This window comes from Phasianus colchicus, chromosome 1 (genome assembly GCF_987193195.1).
Source record: "Phasianus colchicus chromosome 1, bPhaCol1.hap1.1, whole genome shotgun sequence".
In the NCBI taxonomy this organism is placed as follows: Eukaryota; Metazoa; Chordata; class Aves; order Galliformes; family Phasianidae; genus Phasianus; species Phasianus colchicus.
This window is the reverse complement of record NC_143436.1, coordinates 71272394-71292245: the sequence shown is the minus strand read 5'-3', so window position 1 is coordinate 71292245 and position 19852 is coordinate 71272394. Positions and strand designations below refer to the sequence as shown.

The 19852-nt window shown below is 39.0% G+C and overlaps 1 protein-coding gene across 2 annotated transcripts in view; it reads left to right on the top strand.

Annotated features, from left to right (window-relative positions):
* KIAA0930 (KIAA0930 ortholog) overlaps positions 1–19852 on the top strand; it is a 70092-nt gene that overhangs the window by 29769 nt on the left and 20471 nt on the right. Inside the window, exons 3-4 of one of the 2 annotated variants that reach the window (XM_031597240.2) lie at positions 17991–18095; positions 19369–19446. In XM_031597240.2, the coding sequence (XP_031453100.1) occupies positions 17991–18095; positions 19369–19446 (183 nt within the window). Of the gene's footprint in view, positions 1–17987; positions 18096–19368; positions 19447–19852 lie in introns of both variants that reach the window. The other variant, XM_031597239.2, reaches the window with a different exon arrangement.

Genomic DNA, 19852 nt, shown 5'->3' with positions numbered 1-19852 from the left:
CACTGAAGTTTTTCTAGAAAAAGGCTTCCTACGATAAACTAGAGTATCTGGAAAAAACACCTACTATGTACTGTACTGTACTGTGTGTACCTACTGCTAGCAAAATACATGCAGACTGTTGGAGCTGGAATATGACTGACAAGAAGTGGAGAAACTACTTTATTTTCAGGTGTACTTAAGACAACTTGCATTCCTGTATTTCTTGAAAACACGTAATCAGGTAGCTTAATGTTGCTGCAGAGGCACTTTCCAGTTACTGATAAGAGAAACTTCTCAGCATGTCATGGCAGTTTTCATCTTAGTTGAGGGAAACAGAAGCAAGAGAAATGATAGTTTTACTGCAAATGAAGGATATGACTTAGGGTGGTTCAAAGAATGTAATTGTGACAGGAAGGAAGTGGGGTTAATTTCCTTATTTATGTAAATAATAAATACTGTTGCATCACAGATGTATGTATATGGTGTGAGTTGTCTATTTATTTTAAATTGGATGTGTTCTTTGAGTGAAAATATGGTTGCGTAGCTATAGTTGTCAATTTCCTTGAAAAAGGGATCCTAAAAGAGACTTTCCAAAGGCGTGTCTTTGGTTGCTGCTTGTTGTTGTTGTTGTTGTTGTTGGGCAGATGGGAAATATAAAGGGTTATCTTCTCTTTCCCATATACCTCCAAGTTCTATTGTGACAACCACTAAGGAAAGGATGATAGAATATTGACCTTTTCCTGTCAGGTTGTTAGTCCCTTACTCTTCAGCAAAGAATTCAGGATAGCATATTTACGTGTTTAAGACTTGGAGGAAACTTTAATCCTAAATCATTTGAATGATTACAAATGCATTCGTCCTTCATATCAAGCAATGCTGTGGCTTTGTTTAGCCTAACAAAAGGATGGGTCATTTAACCTCTTATTCTTTCCCAACACAGAAGGTGAACCTTAGAGGAATTCTGATTGCTTAAAATTCATTTATGGACTCAAATCAATCTCTGTTTAACTTATTAATAAGTTCAAACTGTTTGAACCTCCCCCGGAGAGAGGAAAGTGAAATAACCCTTGCATTTGCTATCAGAGCTTTATTTAAGCCTCATTAAAAACCTCATAGATAATTTTGATTTGTGAGCACTATCGTAAGTGGTAGCTATTGCAGAATCAGCATTAGTGAATTGCTTAAGTGAACTGCTTGCCATAACAGCTGACATGGAGAGCATACATTATATGTAGCTCATAGTCAGTGGAGGTTTATAAAACACTGTTTTGCACCTGTCCTGTTTAATGATAAACTGGACTACCCAGATCTTTGAATTATATGTAAACAGCTTTTGATTTGACTTTTCAGGTTTGCCATTCCTTTCTTGAAAGGTGGTATCAAAATACAGAAGTAATACCATTAAAAAGGGAAGAAGCTGGAGACCAGTTGTTTTTTTGATCTCACACTGACCTTAGACATCCCTGTCATCCACCCAGTTGTGTGCTCTCTTTTATATCCCCAGAGGTATATTGAAGAAGTGGGGAATGGGAGACATTTCGGCTTGCTTGGATCCCAGAAGTAGAATCAGAGCTGCCCTGCAGGCACGTGCCTTGTGACTAAGTGGTGTCAAGCTGTCACTAATGGTTGCTGTCTGTAGTGGTGACTTCTCTGTTGGTTATGCAGAAGCCTGAACGTTGGGTATTTGTAGAATTGGGTCTATGTAACTTGGGTATATGATAAAGCAAGCTCACTGTAGTTTTGCTGTAGACATTTACTTGAATCACAGAATGGCCTGGGTTGAAAAGGACCACAATGATCATCTAGTTTCAACCCCCCTGCTACATGCAGGGTCGCCAACCACCAGACCAGGCTGCCCAGAGCCACATCCAGCCTGGCCTTGAATGCCTCCAGGGATGGGGCATCCACAACCTCCTTGGGCAACCTGTTCCAGTGTGTCACCACCCTCTATGTGAAAAAAAAATTCCTCCTAATATCTAACCTAAACCTCACCTGTCTCAGTTTAGAACTATTCCCCCTATTCCCCCTTGTCCTGTCACTATCAACCCATGTAAACAGCTATTCCCCCTCATCTTTATATGCTCCCTTCAAGTATTGGCAGGCCACAATACTCCCTGGAGCCTTCTCTTTTGCAAGCTAAACAATTACTCTGCATTTATCTGACAACTGCCAGTTTTGACTGAAGAATGCTGGCAGAGAGACCAGGGAGGTGAACTGTTATCCTGTGATATCTCAGAATATTAGTTATATTCATAATTCCTGCACAGCTTTGAGCACAGTAGTCTTCTATAGGCTGTTTGGATACCAGCAGTAGGGTTGGTTGTTTTCTGACATAATGAGCTCATGCAGCATGCTCATATTGCATACTATAGTGATGATTCATGTCAGCAAGAAACAAGTGATGACACACATTACATGTTTCGATGGTTGTCCTCTGTGTTTTAAGTCATTCCTGCTCATGCTTTATTTTTTTTAATACTTACTGCAGCTGAAGACAATCAACAAAAGTATTTGATGTGAAGTTACTGTAATAAATGAAAAGCAGAGAAAAACTGTTAGGATTGATATCAGTTGGAGGTTCATTTTTAAGGCTCAATGAGAAAGGCTTTGAATTCAGCTTGAATAGTGACAACAGTTTGAAGTAATAGATTTCATAATCCTTTATCAGTAGATGCTGATGGTAAACTTCCCCAGTATCTGAGATTTCATTTTAAACAGCCTTTTAAATGAACTGCTTCGGAGACCTCATAGTGTAAGGAATTTTCCATTTGCTTCTCCTTTCCACTTCACCAATTTCTAAGCTGTGTGTATACAAGTGAAGCAGCAATTAAGCTCTTAATATCTGCCAGGTCTTTGCCAAGGCAGATCTGCCGTATCTAATTCTGTACTATATGTGTTACAGATTCTTGGATCCCAGGTAAGTGCCTTTGAATGTTTTCTTTTCTTGGCACTTTGCAGTAACAATCTTGCAGTTCTCCGTGCCAAGTTTTGAAGATGCTTTTTCTCTGTGTGTCTTTTAAGCAAAATTACAGATTCCCTGTCAGGATCAGTGACAGCAGGGCTGTGTGGAATGTAACTCTTCTCAAAGTTGATTTACTAGGTTTTTAAGGTAAAATCCCTTTAGCCTGTGGCTCCTTATGTGCTATTAAGTCAAGGTTAGAAAAATCCCTTTGCCGTTGCCTTACACTGTAGCTAATATGACTAACATACAAGCCCCGATCCTCACTTACAAAATGTCTTTTACGTTGCCAAAACCTTTAAGGTTATAGTGGTTGGACTTGGGATTCTGACTTTAAAATGGCATTAGATCACAATTTAATATTTCTTAATCTTTCCAACCCAGGAGCCATTTATAAAGGATTATGCTTTGTTACAGTTGCAAGCTTCTGATCGTTCTATAGAAAGCAGCTTTACCTCATCTTAGGGATAAAGAAAAATACTAGAATGGTGTTAGCAGGGATAACTGCATTTTAGGGAAACTAAGGTAAAATCTCTAAGAACAGTGTATAAGCAGAGCTAGGTTGTATTAACAGCTTCTGGCATTGTCATCTGGCAAGGGTGCTGTATTTATAAGATAGAGATATAAGTACAAGTGAGCTTGCCTGGATTTTGGAGTAGATCCTGTTTTCTACACCATCCTACAGTTGTGAAATGGTAGAGTGCCAAATGCACATGGTAGTCGTTCAGGCTGCTAATTCTTCACCAAGCTTGAGTTACCGATGTGTCTGTGGTTTCAGAAACAGAACTGAACAGGAGCAATGGTTTACATATTTATGTGCATCTGGACCCGTGACACAATAAATACTGGCTGGAGTGGGAGACTAGTTAGTTTCTAAATGACTTCAGACACGTGACTCCCACTGAAATTCACAGTATTTCTTAGCTGAATATGTAATTCACATTAACCATCTGTCTGGCTGGAAGATTTGACAACCTGAACTTAGCATCTAGCAGAAATGCAGTGTTATAAAACATCTTACTTTTCTGTCCCTCTTGGAACTCTTCAGATCCGTGCTTTTTAACACTGTAAATAAATAGTGTCTCCTGTAGGACTGCTTGATGCACTGACAGGTCCACATCACCATCTGAATATGGCAGAGAAACAAATGGCCAAATTCTGAATATCATTTGCCAGATAAATTGTTGTCTTGTGCATGAATAGTTATGTGGGAACAAAGGATGATTACGGCATATGCAAATCACCAGGAAGACTACTGTTCTGTCTCAGCTCTGTTGCTTTGCAAAGCTTACGGAGATGTTACAGTGAGTAGGAACAGGGGCTTCTGCAGAAAAGGAGAAGGTAAACACGTTGCTCTCCTTTTGAAATGTGGAAGAGGAGCACTGGTGTTATCAGGTTAATATTATGATCTCAACATTTGAAATGTGAAGATTTGGCTTTTCTTTTATAATTAACCCTGTCATATTCCTGTTTTCCTGGTGTTATTTTGCTGCTATTTGATTGTTTACATACGTGAACATGGAAAAAAAAAAAAACCTGCTGTTTGATAACCTCTGCTTGTGTTATATTTTTGTCAAGCTACCTCCATATCCTGTGTGTGCTGTGACTGACAAAAATGAGTACCATAATGAGTGTAACAATATATTTTTCCACACGGGACTATCTGTGAAATAGGACATGCTTGTGATGTATCTAGCAATTTAATGAGCATTAGGTTTGGAGATGCTTTCATATATTCTGCCTTTATTCCTGAGTAAATTTATGCCTGAGAAAAGCAAGCATGTAGCTGAAGTATCTTCTTGATGCTGCAGTCAGCAGCTCAAAAGGGAGCTTGTGCTGCACGGGTGTTTTTGATAGATTACTGGTTATTGCTTCATGCATCTGAAGAGCTGTTCTTATGGAGTCAGAATAGGTAAGAAGAAAGCAAGTATCGCAGGTTAATTTAATGCGTGTTATACTGAAATGTGGGAACACCAAATCTTGTGGTTGAGGAGGTGCTTGATTCTCTGTGACAAAGAAACTTCATCTGGAAGAGCAGAAGCCCAAACCCACTTTCCCCTACTGATAAAACAGTAATTAATAATTCAGTATCTCAAATTCTGTGTGTCTAAGTCACCATGGGGTTGAGAGACAGCTGAGCGCTGCTTGGCTGGGCTGCTCAGCCTGGAAAACGTGCAGTGTCTGCTTGGAGCTCCCTGAAAGTCTCATCAGGCTGCTGCTTCAGCATAGCACGTAGCCTTTGATCTGAGGGTTATGCAGGTGGTGTCAGCTTGCTCATTATGGTTATGAAAATGCCTGTGTTCTGTGTTGAAACTTGCACTATTGTGCAAGCTCTAGAATGTCGTAATAAAGTCTCTAATGACACTAGTAATTAGGACCTAAAGGTTTAATTTACCTACCAGTTTTTTCATGTTTTCTGTTTAGTAATCCAGCTTATACATTTCTACATCCAACAGAAGTGGTTTTAAATGCGATACTTTATTAACATTCCGTAACCTTATTTTTCCTATGTCTGCCTGCTGCCTGAGTTCATGATGAGACATACCTTCTCTTTTTTTTTGCTTACTGGATTCTGCAGTCAGCACACTGTATGTTGCTTCAGGTACTTGTGCTTTTCTGTGGAGGACTTCAAAGAGGCTGTCAAATGCAGTAATAAGGTGGTGGTAAGCAGCCTGTTTCATCCCAAAATATTGGTTACTTTGTAGTCTGGGGCCACATTTGATATTGCTGAAGTAGTGAGACATATCTGTCCTTTCAGTTCTTGAATGTAGGTTTAGAAAATTTATAGGGCTTTTGAATTTGGGAATTAACATTGATGCAATTCACAGAGTGCAAGTGTTAGGTAGCAGCTAGGATTACTTTAATATTATTTAATATTATGTAATATGTCTGGTAGGAATTATTTGTGATTAAAAATTATTTGTTACAAGGGCTATAGTCAGTTTCAAGGTGCTTCCTTTCTTACTGGTATATAAATTATCCCAATAATGAAGACTGACAATAAGAATCCATTGAGAAAGCATACTCTGTGCCTTCTACTGTTGTCTCATGGGAGGTAGGTGAGGTCTGACTTTATTCAATTCAGAACCAGTCATAGAACAAATTCAGTTCCTGCCCCAGATGTGCTGTTGCTTGGAAGGAGGTGATGCAAACGGGTCGAAGTTGGGCAACATTTGCAATGATGCTTTGTCTTTTCTGAGTGGGTTTGGAGTAATGAGCAGTGTAATTAACCTTGAATTTCAGGGGGTCAGACTCCTCAAAGTAGAGCATTTCTCATTCTAACGGATGCTAAAATGTGTCTAATGCAGTCTTGTGCCATTAAGTTGTCATTTGCGACCAGATCGATGCGTGACAGGGAAATTATTAGGCTGTCAGGAATTACAGCTGCACTAACACTGACCTGAGTAGTAAGAATAGCTTTGCAGAACTGAGTATCAGAAAGAAAGGAAGTGGAAGAGAATGAAGGCTTACATGTAGATTGACTTTCTTGTTTTCAGGCTCAGACTGCAACGGAGCTTATTCAGTGAAGGACTGTGATGAGCGAATGCGTCTGCAGATACAGTTACCTTTTATTATCCTCCAGTCTCAGCCTTTCTGCATTACTGCACTTTAATCAGTAGAAAGTACGTGAAGGTGGTGTAATAGAATGGTACAAGAGTAGGATTTCAGCAAATCTTGCTATCCTTGTTTCAGCTGGGATAGAGTTAGGTTTTTTTTCTTCATAGTGTCTGGTATGACAAAAGTCATAGAAACGATGTTGATAACAGGTCCATGTTTTAGTTATTGCTGAGCAGCGCTGCACAAACGTGCCTGGATTTGTGCTTACGCTGTCTTGCCAATGGGTAGGACTGATGGGGCACAACGATCTGGGAGGGGACAGAACCAGGATAGATGACCTGAACTGGCCCAAGTGATATTTCACGTGATGTGACATCGTGCAAAAAAGCTTTTAAAAACTGAAGCAATTTGGCTGGGGGACAGCTGCTGCTCAGTGACTGGCTGGGTATCAGTTGGTGGGTAGTGAACAGTTGCATTGTGCATCACTTGTTTTGTAGGTATATACCATACTATTATCATTACTGTTGTTTTCCTTTTCTGTCTTCTAAAATTGTTTTTTTTTATCTCAGCCCACAAGTTCTTTTTTTTTTCCCCTCATTCCCTCCCCCATCCCACTGGGAGGAGGGAGTAAGCAAACAGCTGTGTAGTGCTAAACTGCTGGGTTAAACCCACAACACATCATCAGGGCTTTATTTGTGGAAACATTTTGAACAGAAATATGAAAATATGGGATATCTCATTGTTTAGATAGGAAGGAGAAGAAACATTCATCTTAGGAATTAAGTAAATGAACTGTAATGTTTTTTATACCCTGCCTCTACCCTTTAGCCTGTGTTAAACACTTCAGCAGTGCAGGCAAAACACTAGTATGGCAGAGTGCAAAGCCCTTTTTTGCTGTCCACAGATGTACGAGGCTTTATCCCTATACAGTTATTTGTTAAGTCCAAGAAAAGATTCATGAGCCACCTGGTTTATAGTCATGGTATTACCTGAAGTATTTAAATCCTGTTTCTGTGCTAAAAGAGGGAACAGTCATCCTGGTCATCTTGCTTTCTTGAAAATCCCAAGTTAGCTATGGAAAAAAAGAAAAACACTCTTCTCTTTGCCTGATTAAATGTAAACTTGGGTGATTAGGAACCATGCTGAACCTGATCAGATGTGGTGAAATCACCAAGTGGGTATTAATCTCCTTAACTGATATCAATCCTTAGGAATAAATACAAACAAACAAATCATACAAGTGATTCCTCTTGTAATGAGTTTCCCAAACATATATTTCCAGTTCCTTAGCAACAAGTGGAGTCTTTAAGTGATATCAAAATATAAATTAATTTTACAGTGCAATATTTTATTGACACTTAATTTTGTATCAAATAGAAATAGATTTTGTAATCAGATGTTTTTCTCAACTTCCCTGGCATTTACTTACCGTATTTACTTACTGTTGCTTTATATATTTCTTATATGAAGACTAATAGATCTTGCAAGGTCTGCAGCTTTTAGTGGCAAGACTGCGAGTAGGATGATAAATCTAGCAAATCAACTTTGGTCCAAAAGAAAAGGTCATGTTTGGTGAATCTTTCTATTTAACGAACATCATATGTAGCTATTCCTCTTTGAAATCTGATCATAGTTTTAGTGATCTGCCTGCTTTTTAAACATTTCAGTGTAGATTGTTGTGGATACAGCATTGTCAAATATACTTGAGGTAATTGAGTAGAACTTATGAATACCTGGAAGATCTTGAACTGAAGTCCCAGCTCTTCTGTAATTAATGATCATTTTGCTTTTGACTTCACTGGGCAAGCTTTCATTCCCATTAAATGAAAGTCCTAAAATAAACTGTTCAGTGAGTCACAGAATAATATAGCCAAATCTCTGTGAATATTTGATCTCTAGTAAAATAAAATAAAATAAATCTCCCCAGCTACGCTTGCTTGTTCTCTTGTCTGCTGTGATCGAGCATTATTCCCGCAGTATTCTCAAAAGCATAGCTTCTTGCTGCCTGCAGTGTCCCATGCCTCTCACTTGTTTCTTTTCTGAATATTATGGTTACCACTAAGGCCTTCACCTTGAGTGGTTGATGGTGAATTGCTGCTGAGAAGTTAAATGAAGACTTGAGGGGATCTCCCATTTACTGATAAATGTGCCAAAACTTTTGTTTACATTTCTGTTTTACAGTCATCTTTGCTAGTAGCCTTCTGTGAGTCCTGTGTTCCTGATGAGCACAGCCTGGAATAGGTACAGCATCTATTATAGCAGTATCTGTTATCAGCCATCCTACAACTTAGGTGATGAAAAGGGTAATCCACTGCCCTTCTCTGAGGCTTCTATTCCATCTGCAAGTACCCTTCCCAATCCTTACCTTTACATTTGTGTAGCATTTGAAGTATATCAGTCAAGTTGATGTTAAAGCTAAATGTCAACTTAGTGGTGGCAGAGGAAGGTCATAAGCCTTCACTTTGGGATTGTGATGTGGGTTGCTGAGTTTCTCACCTGCAGGTCTCGAATAAATAGTAGAAGTTAATCGCCCAGCGTTTCTTAGGCCAGCAAATAGAACAGAGTCCAAAGCTGTGAACAGATTCTCCTGGGTGCTTGTGTTATGGAAAAAATAAGAAACTGCTGTTGAGCATGCAGTTTGTCCCATTTGGACCTCTGAAAGAATTTCTGAAAGATAATAGAGACTGAAACCTTTACAGATAGCGTAAAATCAACTTTTTAGATTATTTACTGCTCTTTCTGTAGATCTGGCTTTTTGACTGTACTGAAATGGTTGTGGCAAAAGTAGTATAGAAACAAGTTAGATTAAAAAACTGTTTGCCTACATCTGAACTTTGCATCTGACACAAAGCAGTTCACAAACCTTTTATTGCAGTGGTCTTTGTTTCAGCTTTTAGTTTGTTTCAGTTCAGGTGTGTCTGGTTGCCATAACTACTGGGCATTGTGCTGCCTTTTATGTGGGCTCCAGGATATGTTCCAGGAGCCTCAGGTGCAAATTCTAAAAAATTAATAGTATCTGGGAAAAGGGAATTGGAGTCTTGTTTTGGAGGGCCTTCTCATTGCCTTCTAGAGTTACTGCCAATGGATGTTAGGGTAGCTGATAAGACTGAGATGAAAACTCTGTTACATTTGAAAGAATCTTTTTTCATTTTAGTATGATTGCATACGCTTGTCCCCTTTTAAATATTGTCTTGGCTATAAATATTCTAGGCAAGGGATAGAATGTAATTTGTTGTTAATGTCATTGTCCTTTCTGTGGCTACTCTATTTGACAGGACTGGGGATGCACCGTTCCCATAGGGCTTCTCTGTATGCTCAAGAAAATGCCAGACTGCTTTGATTTTCTTTCCATTTAATAGAGACAGGTCTGTCGGTGCCGAGCGGATGAATGAGCAGATGGATTTTCATGGCTGACTTGGTCAGATCAGCTCATGTTGTCTTATTGGATATATACTCTACAGTGATGCTTGGCAGCCTGTTAAAAACATAAATGTTTGTCTCACATACGTCTGCAACTTTTGCTTGCCTGTTAAATACATGTGAAATAAAAATCTTCAGAAATTGGAGTAGTGACCTCTGTGCCACACTTCAAGATCTCTTTTTCTGCAAAGATCCTGTATTTCTGTGTCAGAAAGTCCTGACAGCTCCTGGGATGCTATGTTTTCCTTCTGAATTGTCATGTTGATTTGTTGTTGCATGCTGGCAAAGAAGTGTGGAATGTCCTGCATCTCTGTGCTTTGGAGGGGAGAGTGCTCAGAGAGGGAGCGTTGACCTACAGGCAGCTAGCTCCAGGCAGTAGGGTAAGCTTGGGTACATTTTGGCAGATTTTTGGCAGATCTGTGTAGCCAGCCTTGGGTCTGAGGAGCTGGACTAGTTGCTGGAGCCAGAGTCATTGCAAGATTTTGGCACTCTACCACCTTTCTAAGAGCAAGATGAACAGACATTACTTCACATCCTTTCCTGGTACTGAGCTTTGAGTCAGGCTGAATTTACAACCTAGCATCTGCTAATTTCAGTCATGATACCTACTAGTAAAAATTCCATGAAACATGGTAGAGCCCTTTGCATTAAATCAGGAACTTGCAGCTTATTGATTGTTGTGTTTTTGTTTGGTTTTTAGATACGGAAATCAATGTAAACCCTTTCTCTTCCCATCACCAGCATATTACATTAGTTTGAAACTTTCTGTAATGCTGATTCAAAACTTAAAGTTCTAACATCTTTAGCTTTCAGAATATTATTATTTAAAGGATTTGTTCTTTTAGTTAAAACAGTTAAGAGGAAGTTTACTGGGATTTGAAGTACTTCAGAGGTACAGTGAAAGTAAAATTAAAAATTCTCCTGGAGGTCCTCAGCATTTCCTTATAGCATTGCGTCATTCACTTCTATAAGAGGACTTGTGCTTGGATTTTGCTCTCAATGCCTTTTTAAAATTCATTCAAGTAGCTTATTACAGCTGTCTCTGAAGTATATTTGTACCAATGATAAATATCAATGATAAAAATATCGGTGATAGCCTTGGTGAAGTTAGTCATTGAGATGGTGCAGAAATCTAAAACTATATAGGTTTTTTTGGAAACACACTGAAATAGTGGTAGTGAGAATTGTAGTTTTTGCAAAAGTTGGGGAAAAGCAAATTGCTTTTTGTGGTGGAAGAGCCAAAGATGGCTGTTGGCACCCCAAAGCTTGTTCTTGCTGTCCAATTGGTTCTACTAAGAAGCTGCTAGAGCAACAAATTCTGTCTCCCTCATGTCCATAAACTGCCATAAACCGCCTTGCTATAATAGCTCTTCTGTGCTGTATAAAGTATTTCAAGTTATGTCTAACACACATGTTCAAAGGGTCAAGAAGGAAAAGGAGTTTTAATGTTCTACCCAGCTTAGGAATGTAACTAAACTTATGATTAACTGCAACATTGATATAATTTTTTTTTCTAAACTTTGCATGATAACTGTTCCTAAGCATTTAGCACTACTTCTTTATTCTTTATTTTAGCTGATCTCTTCTTTTTAGGGATCTTTCTTTCTGTTAAGTGAAAAATTTTGTCTTCTTTCACAGTTTTGCTGCATTAAAGCACGAGAGAGCAGAACAAACTAGGACTGTGTTTGTAGAGTGAAAAGGGAGGAATCTGAAGCATGGGAGAGAAGGGTGTAAGTTCCTGAAGTCAGTGAATTTAGAAAAACATAAAATTCATCATTAGTGCTTCTAAGGCTCCACTTCAGAATTATACCTGCCTGGTGCAGGGAGAGCTAGTAAAGAGACAAACTAGCAATGTGATAAATGCAGGAGGGGAAAAAAAAAAAAAAGCTCCACTGTTGGAACCCACTGGGCTTCTCAGAAGTTGAATGCACTGTGTGATGGGACAGTTTTAAAACTGTGCTCTAGTGAACATGTTTGGTGTTATTCTGGTTTTGTACCAGAAGAAGGGGTGAAGAAGAGGGGGTGAGGGGAGTGGGGAACACCTTTCAGTGTCTTTCTTGATCCTTTGGACTCCAAACCTGTCAGTGTAAATTCTTTAAAACTGGCCTTTAGTTTCTGTATGGCAGCTGTGTCTGGAGATGGTAGGAGGATCTCCTAGCTGAATTTTTAAGCTGTTCTGTGAAAAATTCTTGGATGCTGTTCAGTCTCTTCCTCCTCTCTTTCTTCAAGCTTACCTCCCCTTAACTGTTTTCTGATGAATGCGATCTAGGAAACTGAAAAGAGGTGCTACTACTAGATATGCCTGTAATCTCATTGGATTTCACTTAAAAGAGAACAAGAATCTGTTTGTTGTTTTGTTTTAGAGATTGCTTTTGAATACCAACAAAATAGTGTTTCTTGTAAGTCATCCTTCCCCTGCTGCCCATCTAACAGCTTGTATTGATTTTGATTAGATTTCTTCTCAGGAGATTTTCAAAGGCTTATGAGTTAAGCTGTGCAAATGAGGTGATGTTCAATTCACACAGGTGTTGTCAAATAGCATAGTCTAATGCATTGGGAACTATGTAGAATTCATGCTGTCCTGCGTGAAAAGTAGGGGGAGCGTGTTGAAATATTATAGCATGCCATTATTTGGGGAATAAACGGACATGGTGAGGAACAGTATCCAGTATATCTCAAAGATTTTTAAAGCTGGGGTTCAGATGGGTTTTCTGGCCTTTATGATGAAATGGCTTCAGCTGTCTGTATAAGTGTATAACTAATGTGTGTGTCATATTCAGCATTTCCAGCACAAGATATGTGATTTTCTGTCACTTGAGTTGTTCTGCAAACATATCCAGTCTGTATTACATCTCTGAAAGTCATGGTTCTGTGAATAAAACTGCAGTAAATGCTTCGCTCCTTCTCACTCACTGCTTCTTTTGTGAGATCATCACTTCCAACAGTTCCAGTAATACTGTATGTTCTCTTCTGCAATAATCTACTGATGGCCCTACCAGGTTCCCTCCAGTGCCTCTGGTGTCACAGCAGCATAGTTGCAGGCACTGCATGAATCACTGAATCATAGAGTTGTTAAGGTTGGAAAAGACCACTAACATCACCTAGTCCAACCATCAGCCCATCCCCCTGTTACTTTAAAGTTGTGACACCTGGCAAGAAAGCAATCTAATGCAAAGATGTACCTTTCACAGGTCTGCTAAAAAAAAATCCAGCAAAACAAACTCAAATTTAATCAAATTATATTCTTTTGAAAATTACATTCTAGGCTCTCTTTGGAGCTTCATTTTCTGAAGAGTTCCACTTTAAAAAGATTTAGTGTAGCTGTAACAAGTAATCCAAAGTAATTTTTTTTCCATCACCACAAATGATCTGAACTTTGAAGATTGAAATTTGGAAAGGCTGGGACTGACTGCAAGAATGAACTAAATGGGAGAGGGTGAAAGCAAGGAAGCAAGAAAGGCAGTGTTCGCTTCCTGATCACGCGTCCTCTGAAAACTGAAAAACTATGCCATCTTCTATGATCTTCATACCCTAGTTTGTACAGACTCAGTGTTCCTGATATGTCCTGAGGATTGCTACTGAGTTTTGATGTTGAAAAAGTCTTCAGTTAAAAGAAATCCTAGAGATGGACCATGGCTTGGCTAGTGTGCGAGAGATGTGTAAGAATTTGCCAGGACCGACAAAGAAATGGGGTAATGGAAGACTCCTGGCAAAATGAAGTCAGTAAAGTCGGGGAACAGACACCAAATGGAGATACTGGTGAAGAGGCTCAACAGAGATCGCTGACTGGGATGGCAGCATCAGAGCAGATGCAGATTTGTAGATGACACAGATTGGTGGTGCATGTATTAGTGAGGGCAAGACTGTCACTGCACAATATGCTCCCTGAAAAGTGTGGAACTCTTTGTTACTGATGTAGGTCAGTACTTCAGTGCCAGGAGTGCATGCAGGCCCTGAGAAGAATGCACAAGTCTTGAAGCATAAGTAATTTAGCATGAGATCGTGGAGCTGCTGTGCAGACAAAGTGCAGGCCTGATGTGTGTGAACAGTGGGGTAGTAAGAGTGTGAGTACCAGTGCTGTGCCAGTGCCAGAAAACACCAGTAATGGTGAAATACTGAGAGAGTGGGGAAAAAAAAAGACACAATTTGCAGTTGTCCAACTGTGAGAGGCATAGAGACCTCCTAAAGGAATTCTGCTCTTTTGTATATGAAAGGCTGATGAATGACAAATTTAAAGCATGTACATTTTTTCATGCAAATAATTTATATACATATAGTGAGTATTAAAGAGCTTCCTAATGTAGTAGAAATGGGCATGATAAGAACCAGAGGATGGATAAAGGATTGTAGCTGAATTAAATGAAGTTGCATGCTTTTAGCCAAGAAGTCATTCTAAAAGCATGGTATTTCCCTGGGTGCTGCCTAGTCAAATGTGATTGACTGGGTATTATAAAGAAGTAACAGGGTGAAATGTCTGTGATGCATAGGTGGTCATCCTAGCTTATGTAATTCTTCTTTCTAGCCTTAACTCACTAGCTGACAACTTTATATAGATGGCATAATGGTTTTCAGCTTGCTCCGAATGTGAAAGGGTGTATTTGCATTTTGACTTGAATGAGGAAATTCAGATTGGCTTTAGGATTGCTGGGAGTAGGCCATTAGTATTTATGCAGTTCTTTCTACTATTAGGAGTGCCTTGCTGCACGTGCAAGCAAGGCACTCCTAATGTAAAGCTAGCCAAGTGAATCAGCAGCACCGTCGTCTTCCTGGAAGAAGATTCAGTGTCACCTGGATCCCAGGCTGAGTTAGAGATGCTTTCTTGAGAGGACTCATCCCTGAAAGCCAGCATGTTCTCCACTCTGTATCATTTCCTCTGGAAAGCTGAAGGTGGCAATGTAAATTAAGGCCAGAAAATCACAGAACTGTTCACTGAGAACTATGAGATCCTGAGAAATTTGGTGCATGTGCACACACCCCCATAGATTTTTATGTACACTGTGTATATCATACATACATTTACACATACATAAATATGTATATTAAACCAAACAACAGCACAAAGGTTCACATTTGCCATGCAACTTCTGTGTGAATCTAAGGGAATGCTTCTGTAAGGCAAGTGTTTCTCTTCAGTTGTAGAACACTGTGCTCAGCACTGGCAGCACCAACGTACCTAAACTACAGTAATGCCTTCTATTACTGGGAAGCTCTTGGGATTTTGATCCCTCTCCTATTTGTTTGAACACTTAAAGGTCAGAGCAGCGAACTTGTTGATCTTCTGTTTACCGTACTTTCAATCCCACGTGTCTTCTAGCAGCACTACAGTCACTTAAAATAGTTTGCCTAAATACAAAAGATTAGTACTTACCCTCTAGTTTTCATATTTTCTCATTAAATCAGTAGTGCTAATTGAGAGATATGCTACCTCAAATACTGTAGAAGTGACTAACTGGAACTCTTTTGCACCTTACAGAAAAATGGGACAGTTTGGGTACTTCTGGCTTTTATTTTATGTGCTTGGCATGTATGCTGCTGCTGTGTAGTACCAGGAAGACGAGTATAGGAATGCTTGAGTGAATTTTTTAGGAACAAATCAGATCAACCTGTCAAGGAATTTAGATGGCTGATTTTAAATAGTAGCTAGTAATGTGTATGAAACACTGAGAATTCACGTTTCAAGTTTTTTGGTTTTTTTTTTTTGCTTTTCTTAAAGTGATTTATTTATTTATTTTGATTGTCTCCTTTCATAGTAACTGATGCTGAACAAATTGCTGCAAGTGGGTTCAGCTCCAGTCATCCCTCTAATGTGCTAGTAGCATTGGGATTGCATCATACAAATTGATGTTATGGAAAACAAATCAACAGGCTTGAATCAAGTGGCTGCTGTTACCTTCTGGCATTGTGGTGAAAGAGGGGAGCTGAAGTTAATTTGTGAGCTGTGGAAGGGACTGCTCGTGTCCAAGGTGGTGTCACTTGTCTGTGACCCATGTGGTTTATTCTCTGGCAAAAAAATATATATATATTTGATTCATCTTACCTAAATAAGTTTTCCATTGCACTACAGTGAAGCTCAGGTGTTTAGCACCTTTGGAAGGGATTTGCTGTGAGCTGCAGTGCCCTGACCCAGAAGCTTGCTGCTTGGGAGTCAGATGCTAAATGAGTGGGGAAAAGTCGTCTTCCCAGCTTGGGAAAAAAAGAAGTCACAGCTGATAATAGGCCATTGTGTGTCATTATCCATCACAGGATGGGAGTGGTGTTATGTGAGAAAGCAGTAGTCAGATGTCTCTGATCTACTTCTCCCTACCAGCGTGTGGATTAATTCTATGAGTAGAGACCATTAGTGATCAGCTTGTGTAGAGGAAGATTGGGACTTCATCATGAACAGATGATTCTGCCCGGGTTAAAATAAAGGTTTTGTGGACGTGGAGGTGGAATGGCCTGAGGTGTCTGCTTGTGCTTTGTCACCTGACCTGTTGTTAGCTGTACCTGGACTTTCACCCTTTAATTGTTGAGTTGTGCTCAGTTACGCCTGCCTTCATCCAATCCTCCTTCCTTTCTAGACAGCTCAACTTTGTCTCACAAGTTATTTCTGGCATTTTGTTACTATGACAGTTCCTTGCTGTTAGGCACAAAAGTGCAAATATCACCTTAGTTTATTTGGAGATGAATTTTTATGAGATTATTGCCCTCAGCTGCTCACAGCTTGGTCTCATGTGTTCACAGTAACCTGATCTGTGCTGTTATGTTACTAATGAAAAAAATCATAGGAGCTTTGGAAATAAAAGCCAAAGGAGTCTTGTATTTTTAGAAGATATTTGTAAGGAAAAAAATTAGTAACAAAATAATGCATTCAGCTTTCATGGTATCTGCATGATGCAGTATTTTGTTCATCTTTGTTATTTTTCAGTCTTGTAGCTTTGGCCTTCTTGGAAGACTTGAAATAAAAATGCATTTACTATGGGGCTTAATGCTACTCAGTTTGATTTTGTTCATGTAGTCAGTGTTTTATGATAATCTGTTATCTAATAAGCTAGCTCTACCTCTTTTCTTTGGGCTATCCAAAACAGGTTCAGGAATTACCCTGTTTGTAACTGTGTTAACTAGTCACTGTATTCTAAGGATCTCAACAGATGTTTAGGAAACATTAATGTTAACTAAAACATTTTCTCAAAGAGGAGCAAATACTTTTCCAAGTATATCAAGATAGTACATAGCTTTAATATCAAAGTATGCTATCTGTGTCTATGTTTTACGTACCATTTCAGAGATAAAGCTATTCTATAGATTTTTTTGTGAAACATTGGACTTCTGTTTAACCATGTGCACTACATCAAGTCAGGTTTTTTGTTATTTCAGCTGCTTCAGTTCGATAGCATTTGCAGAGTTGTTTCTATTTTCTGGGATTTCTTAGGCTTTTTGTATTTTCTTCTTTTTTCTGTACATGAAAATGTCATATGTAAGTACTGGTCCACCTAGTACTGTCAGTGTGAAACGTGTAAGAAGAAGGGTTACCAAAATGTGCTTTGTGAGGGATTGATTTGTGAACTTAGTCCTAGAGTCTCCCACTGCACTTGGGAACAAGCTCAATTCTTTCCTTTTGCCTGCACAGTGACATGCAGATTTGTTGTGTTTTCTTTTTATCCCTAATGATATTCTGCCTTCATGGGATTTTTCACAGAGCATTTGTAGGCTTCTTGGGATGAAGGTTTCTCATTGCTGATATGATGGCTTTGAGTTCCAGTTCCTGCTGCATGATATTTTTCTCCAGACAGGTATCAGATGAACAAATGTGTGCATTCATCTGATATGTTTGTATTCCAAGGGATTATATTAAGAGAAATGCATGTCAGGGTATGGGTAGCAATCTTTATTTCACTTTTGCTAAAATATACCCACACGTAAGGAATAAATGAAGCTTTGCTTCCATGAAAGGTCTTGGTCAACAAAATATGATCCTCACAAAAACATGTCAGGAATCATTACTGGCAACGTGTAGTTTCTGGAGTCAATATTAAATATGCATTTGGCACCTTTGGATAGTATTTTTCAAAGAGATTTGTTATTTTCTTAGCAGGTTGAAGTTGAAGTTTATCGAAGAGATTCCAAGAAGCTTCCTGGGCTGGGAGATCCTGACATCGACTGGGAAGAGAGTGTCTACTTGAACCTCATTCTACAGAAGGTAACAGTGATGCTTACTTAATTTTCACATGTTGTTCATGGTGGGGAGGTTTAAGGGAAAGCTTTACTCTGTCCACTTCCCTCTCTACCATTGGGAGGATTTGAACATTTCTGGAAAATGGAAACAAAACATGTTTTTTTGCTTTTGTTAGAGTCTGAATAAACAAAACCAGGAATAATTGTTATTTTCCAGTAGAGTCTTAAGAGCTTTCTTCAATATCTTTAAATATATCCAGTAAAGCTGAGCTGAATATTATCTGAAAGCTCCGCAAAATGGAAGACTTTAAGTATAATAGTTTTTGAGTGTGAATAACCATTTGACCAGCAGTGATTTTGTTAGTTTGCAGTATGGCCAAGAGAGGAGACTGCTAAATGAAAACACAATGGGATTTTTCTGCTGTATATATCAGAGCTTTAATAAGCCTTTTCTTTCTGTTAGTGGAAAGATGGAACTAGCACATCCTATTTTTTTTTAATTATTTTGTGTTGTTCATCTACTGTGTGTTATGTTGTTGCTTTGAGAAGGTGAATGCTATTGGAGTCTTTCCAGATCTCTGAAAAGTTTTGTTGGTTATGGTTTTAAAATGAGGCTGCTGGCTCATTGCACACATTCTGGAGAATAAATTTTTTATTCTCTCCCCCTCTTTCTCCCCTTCCTCCCGGAACTCAAATTGCAGAAGTTCCTTGCAAAGAGTGTTTTCTGTATGTATTTAGTGTTGATTTTAAAACAGAATCTGTTTTAACACTATAGTCAGAATTTGGAGATGCTGCTACAACTGAACACTGCTGTCCAGAGCTGTTACACATGGACCTTTTAAGTATTTTTGGGTTGTTTGGCAGGCTGCATTAATGCATTTTGATCTTTTTTGTTTTTTGCTTGTGTTGATTATTGTTTTCATTATTCCCTTTTTGAAAGGAGGAAATATTTTCCATTTCTACTGTAATGTGTTCTGTGTCATGCTCATTCTCCCCTTGACCAGTTGGCTTAGTGTTAAATAATACTGACAGATGTTTCTTTACCCATAGGTTGTGCACTCTAGCAAGCATCTCCATAGAAGGTTTTTCAGTATTGCCGAGTTAGCTCACAAATTCATGGTTTTTTATTATCAAGAAAACTGTAGGGGTTTCAGGATGATAAAGAGAATAGCAATACCAGAAGATTTTACTACTTAGCTGGAGAGCTGAAGGAGATGTAGATGGAATGTGTTCTGCTATGTACATTTTATTTTTCTGACTTTAAAACTTCATTTCTCTATCTGGTGTCTTTGTTTTAGCTGGATTATGTGGTGACATGTGCTGTGTGCACCCGCTCCGATGGAGGAGATATTCACATTCACAAAAAGAAATCTCAGGTGAGATTAGCCTATTCTTACTGAGGATAAGAGGTTGGCATCCAGTATTTGCTAATCCTAAAAATTGTATCAAAAGCAGCACAGCAGTTCTCATGCTGTGCTCTGTCACAGATTCATCCTTGTGAAACAGCTCAGATCTGCCTGCTGATACGTCTTACCAGTCAGCTAAATGTGGGATCTAAACGTGCTTTATAGCCCCTCTCAAAAAGCCATAAAGACCTCTCTGCGCTCTCAAGATTTGTATCTTTGCTTACTGGGTTTGAAAAGGGTGAGCTGAGAGGAGTATGTCTGAATTTTAGGTTGAAATTGGAGGTTCACCCAGTTTGTACGAGACATAAGTTATAAAAAACCTGCAGGATACATCTGTAATGCAGCGATATTAAACAGTAGGCAATTTACTGATTGG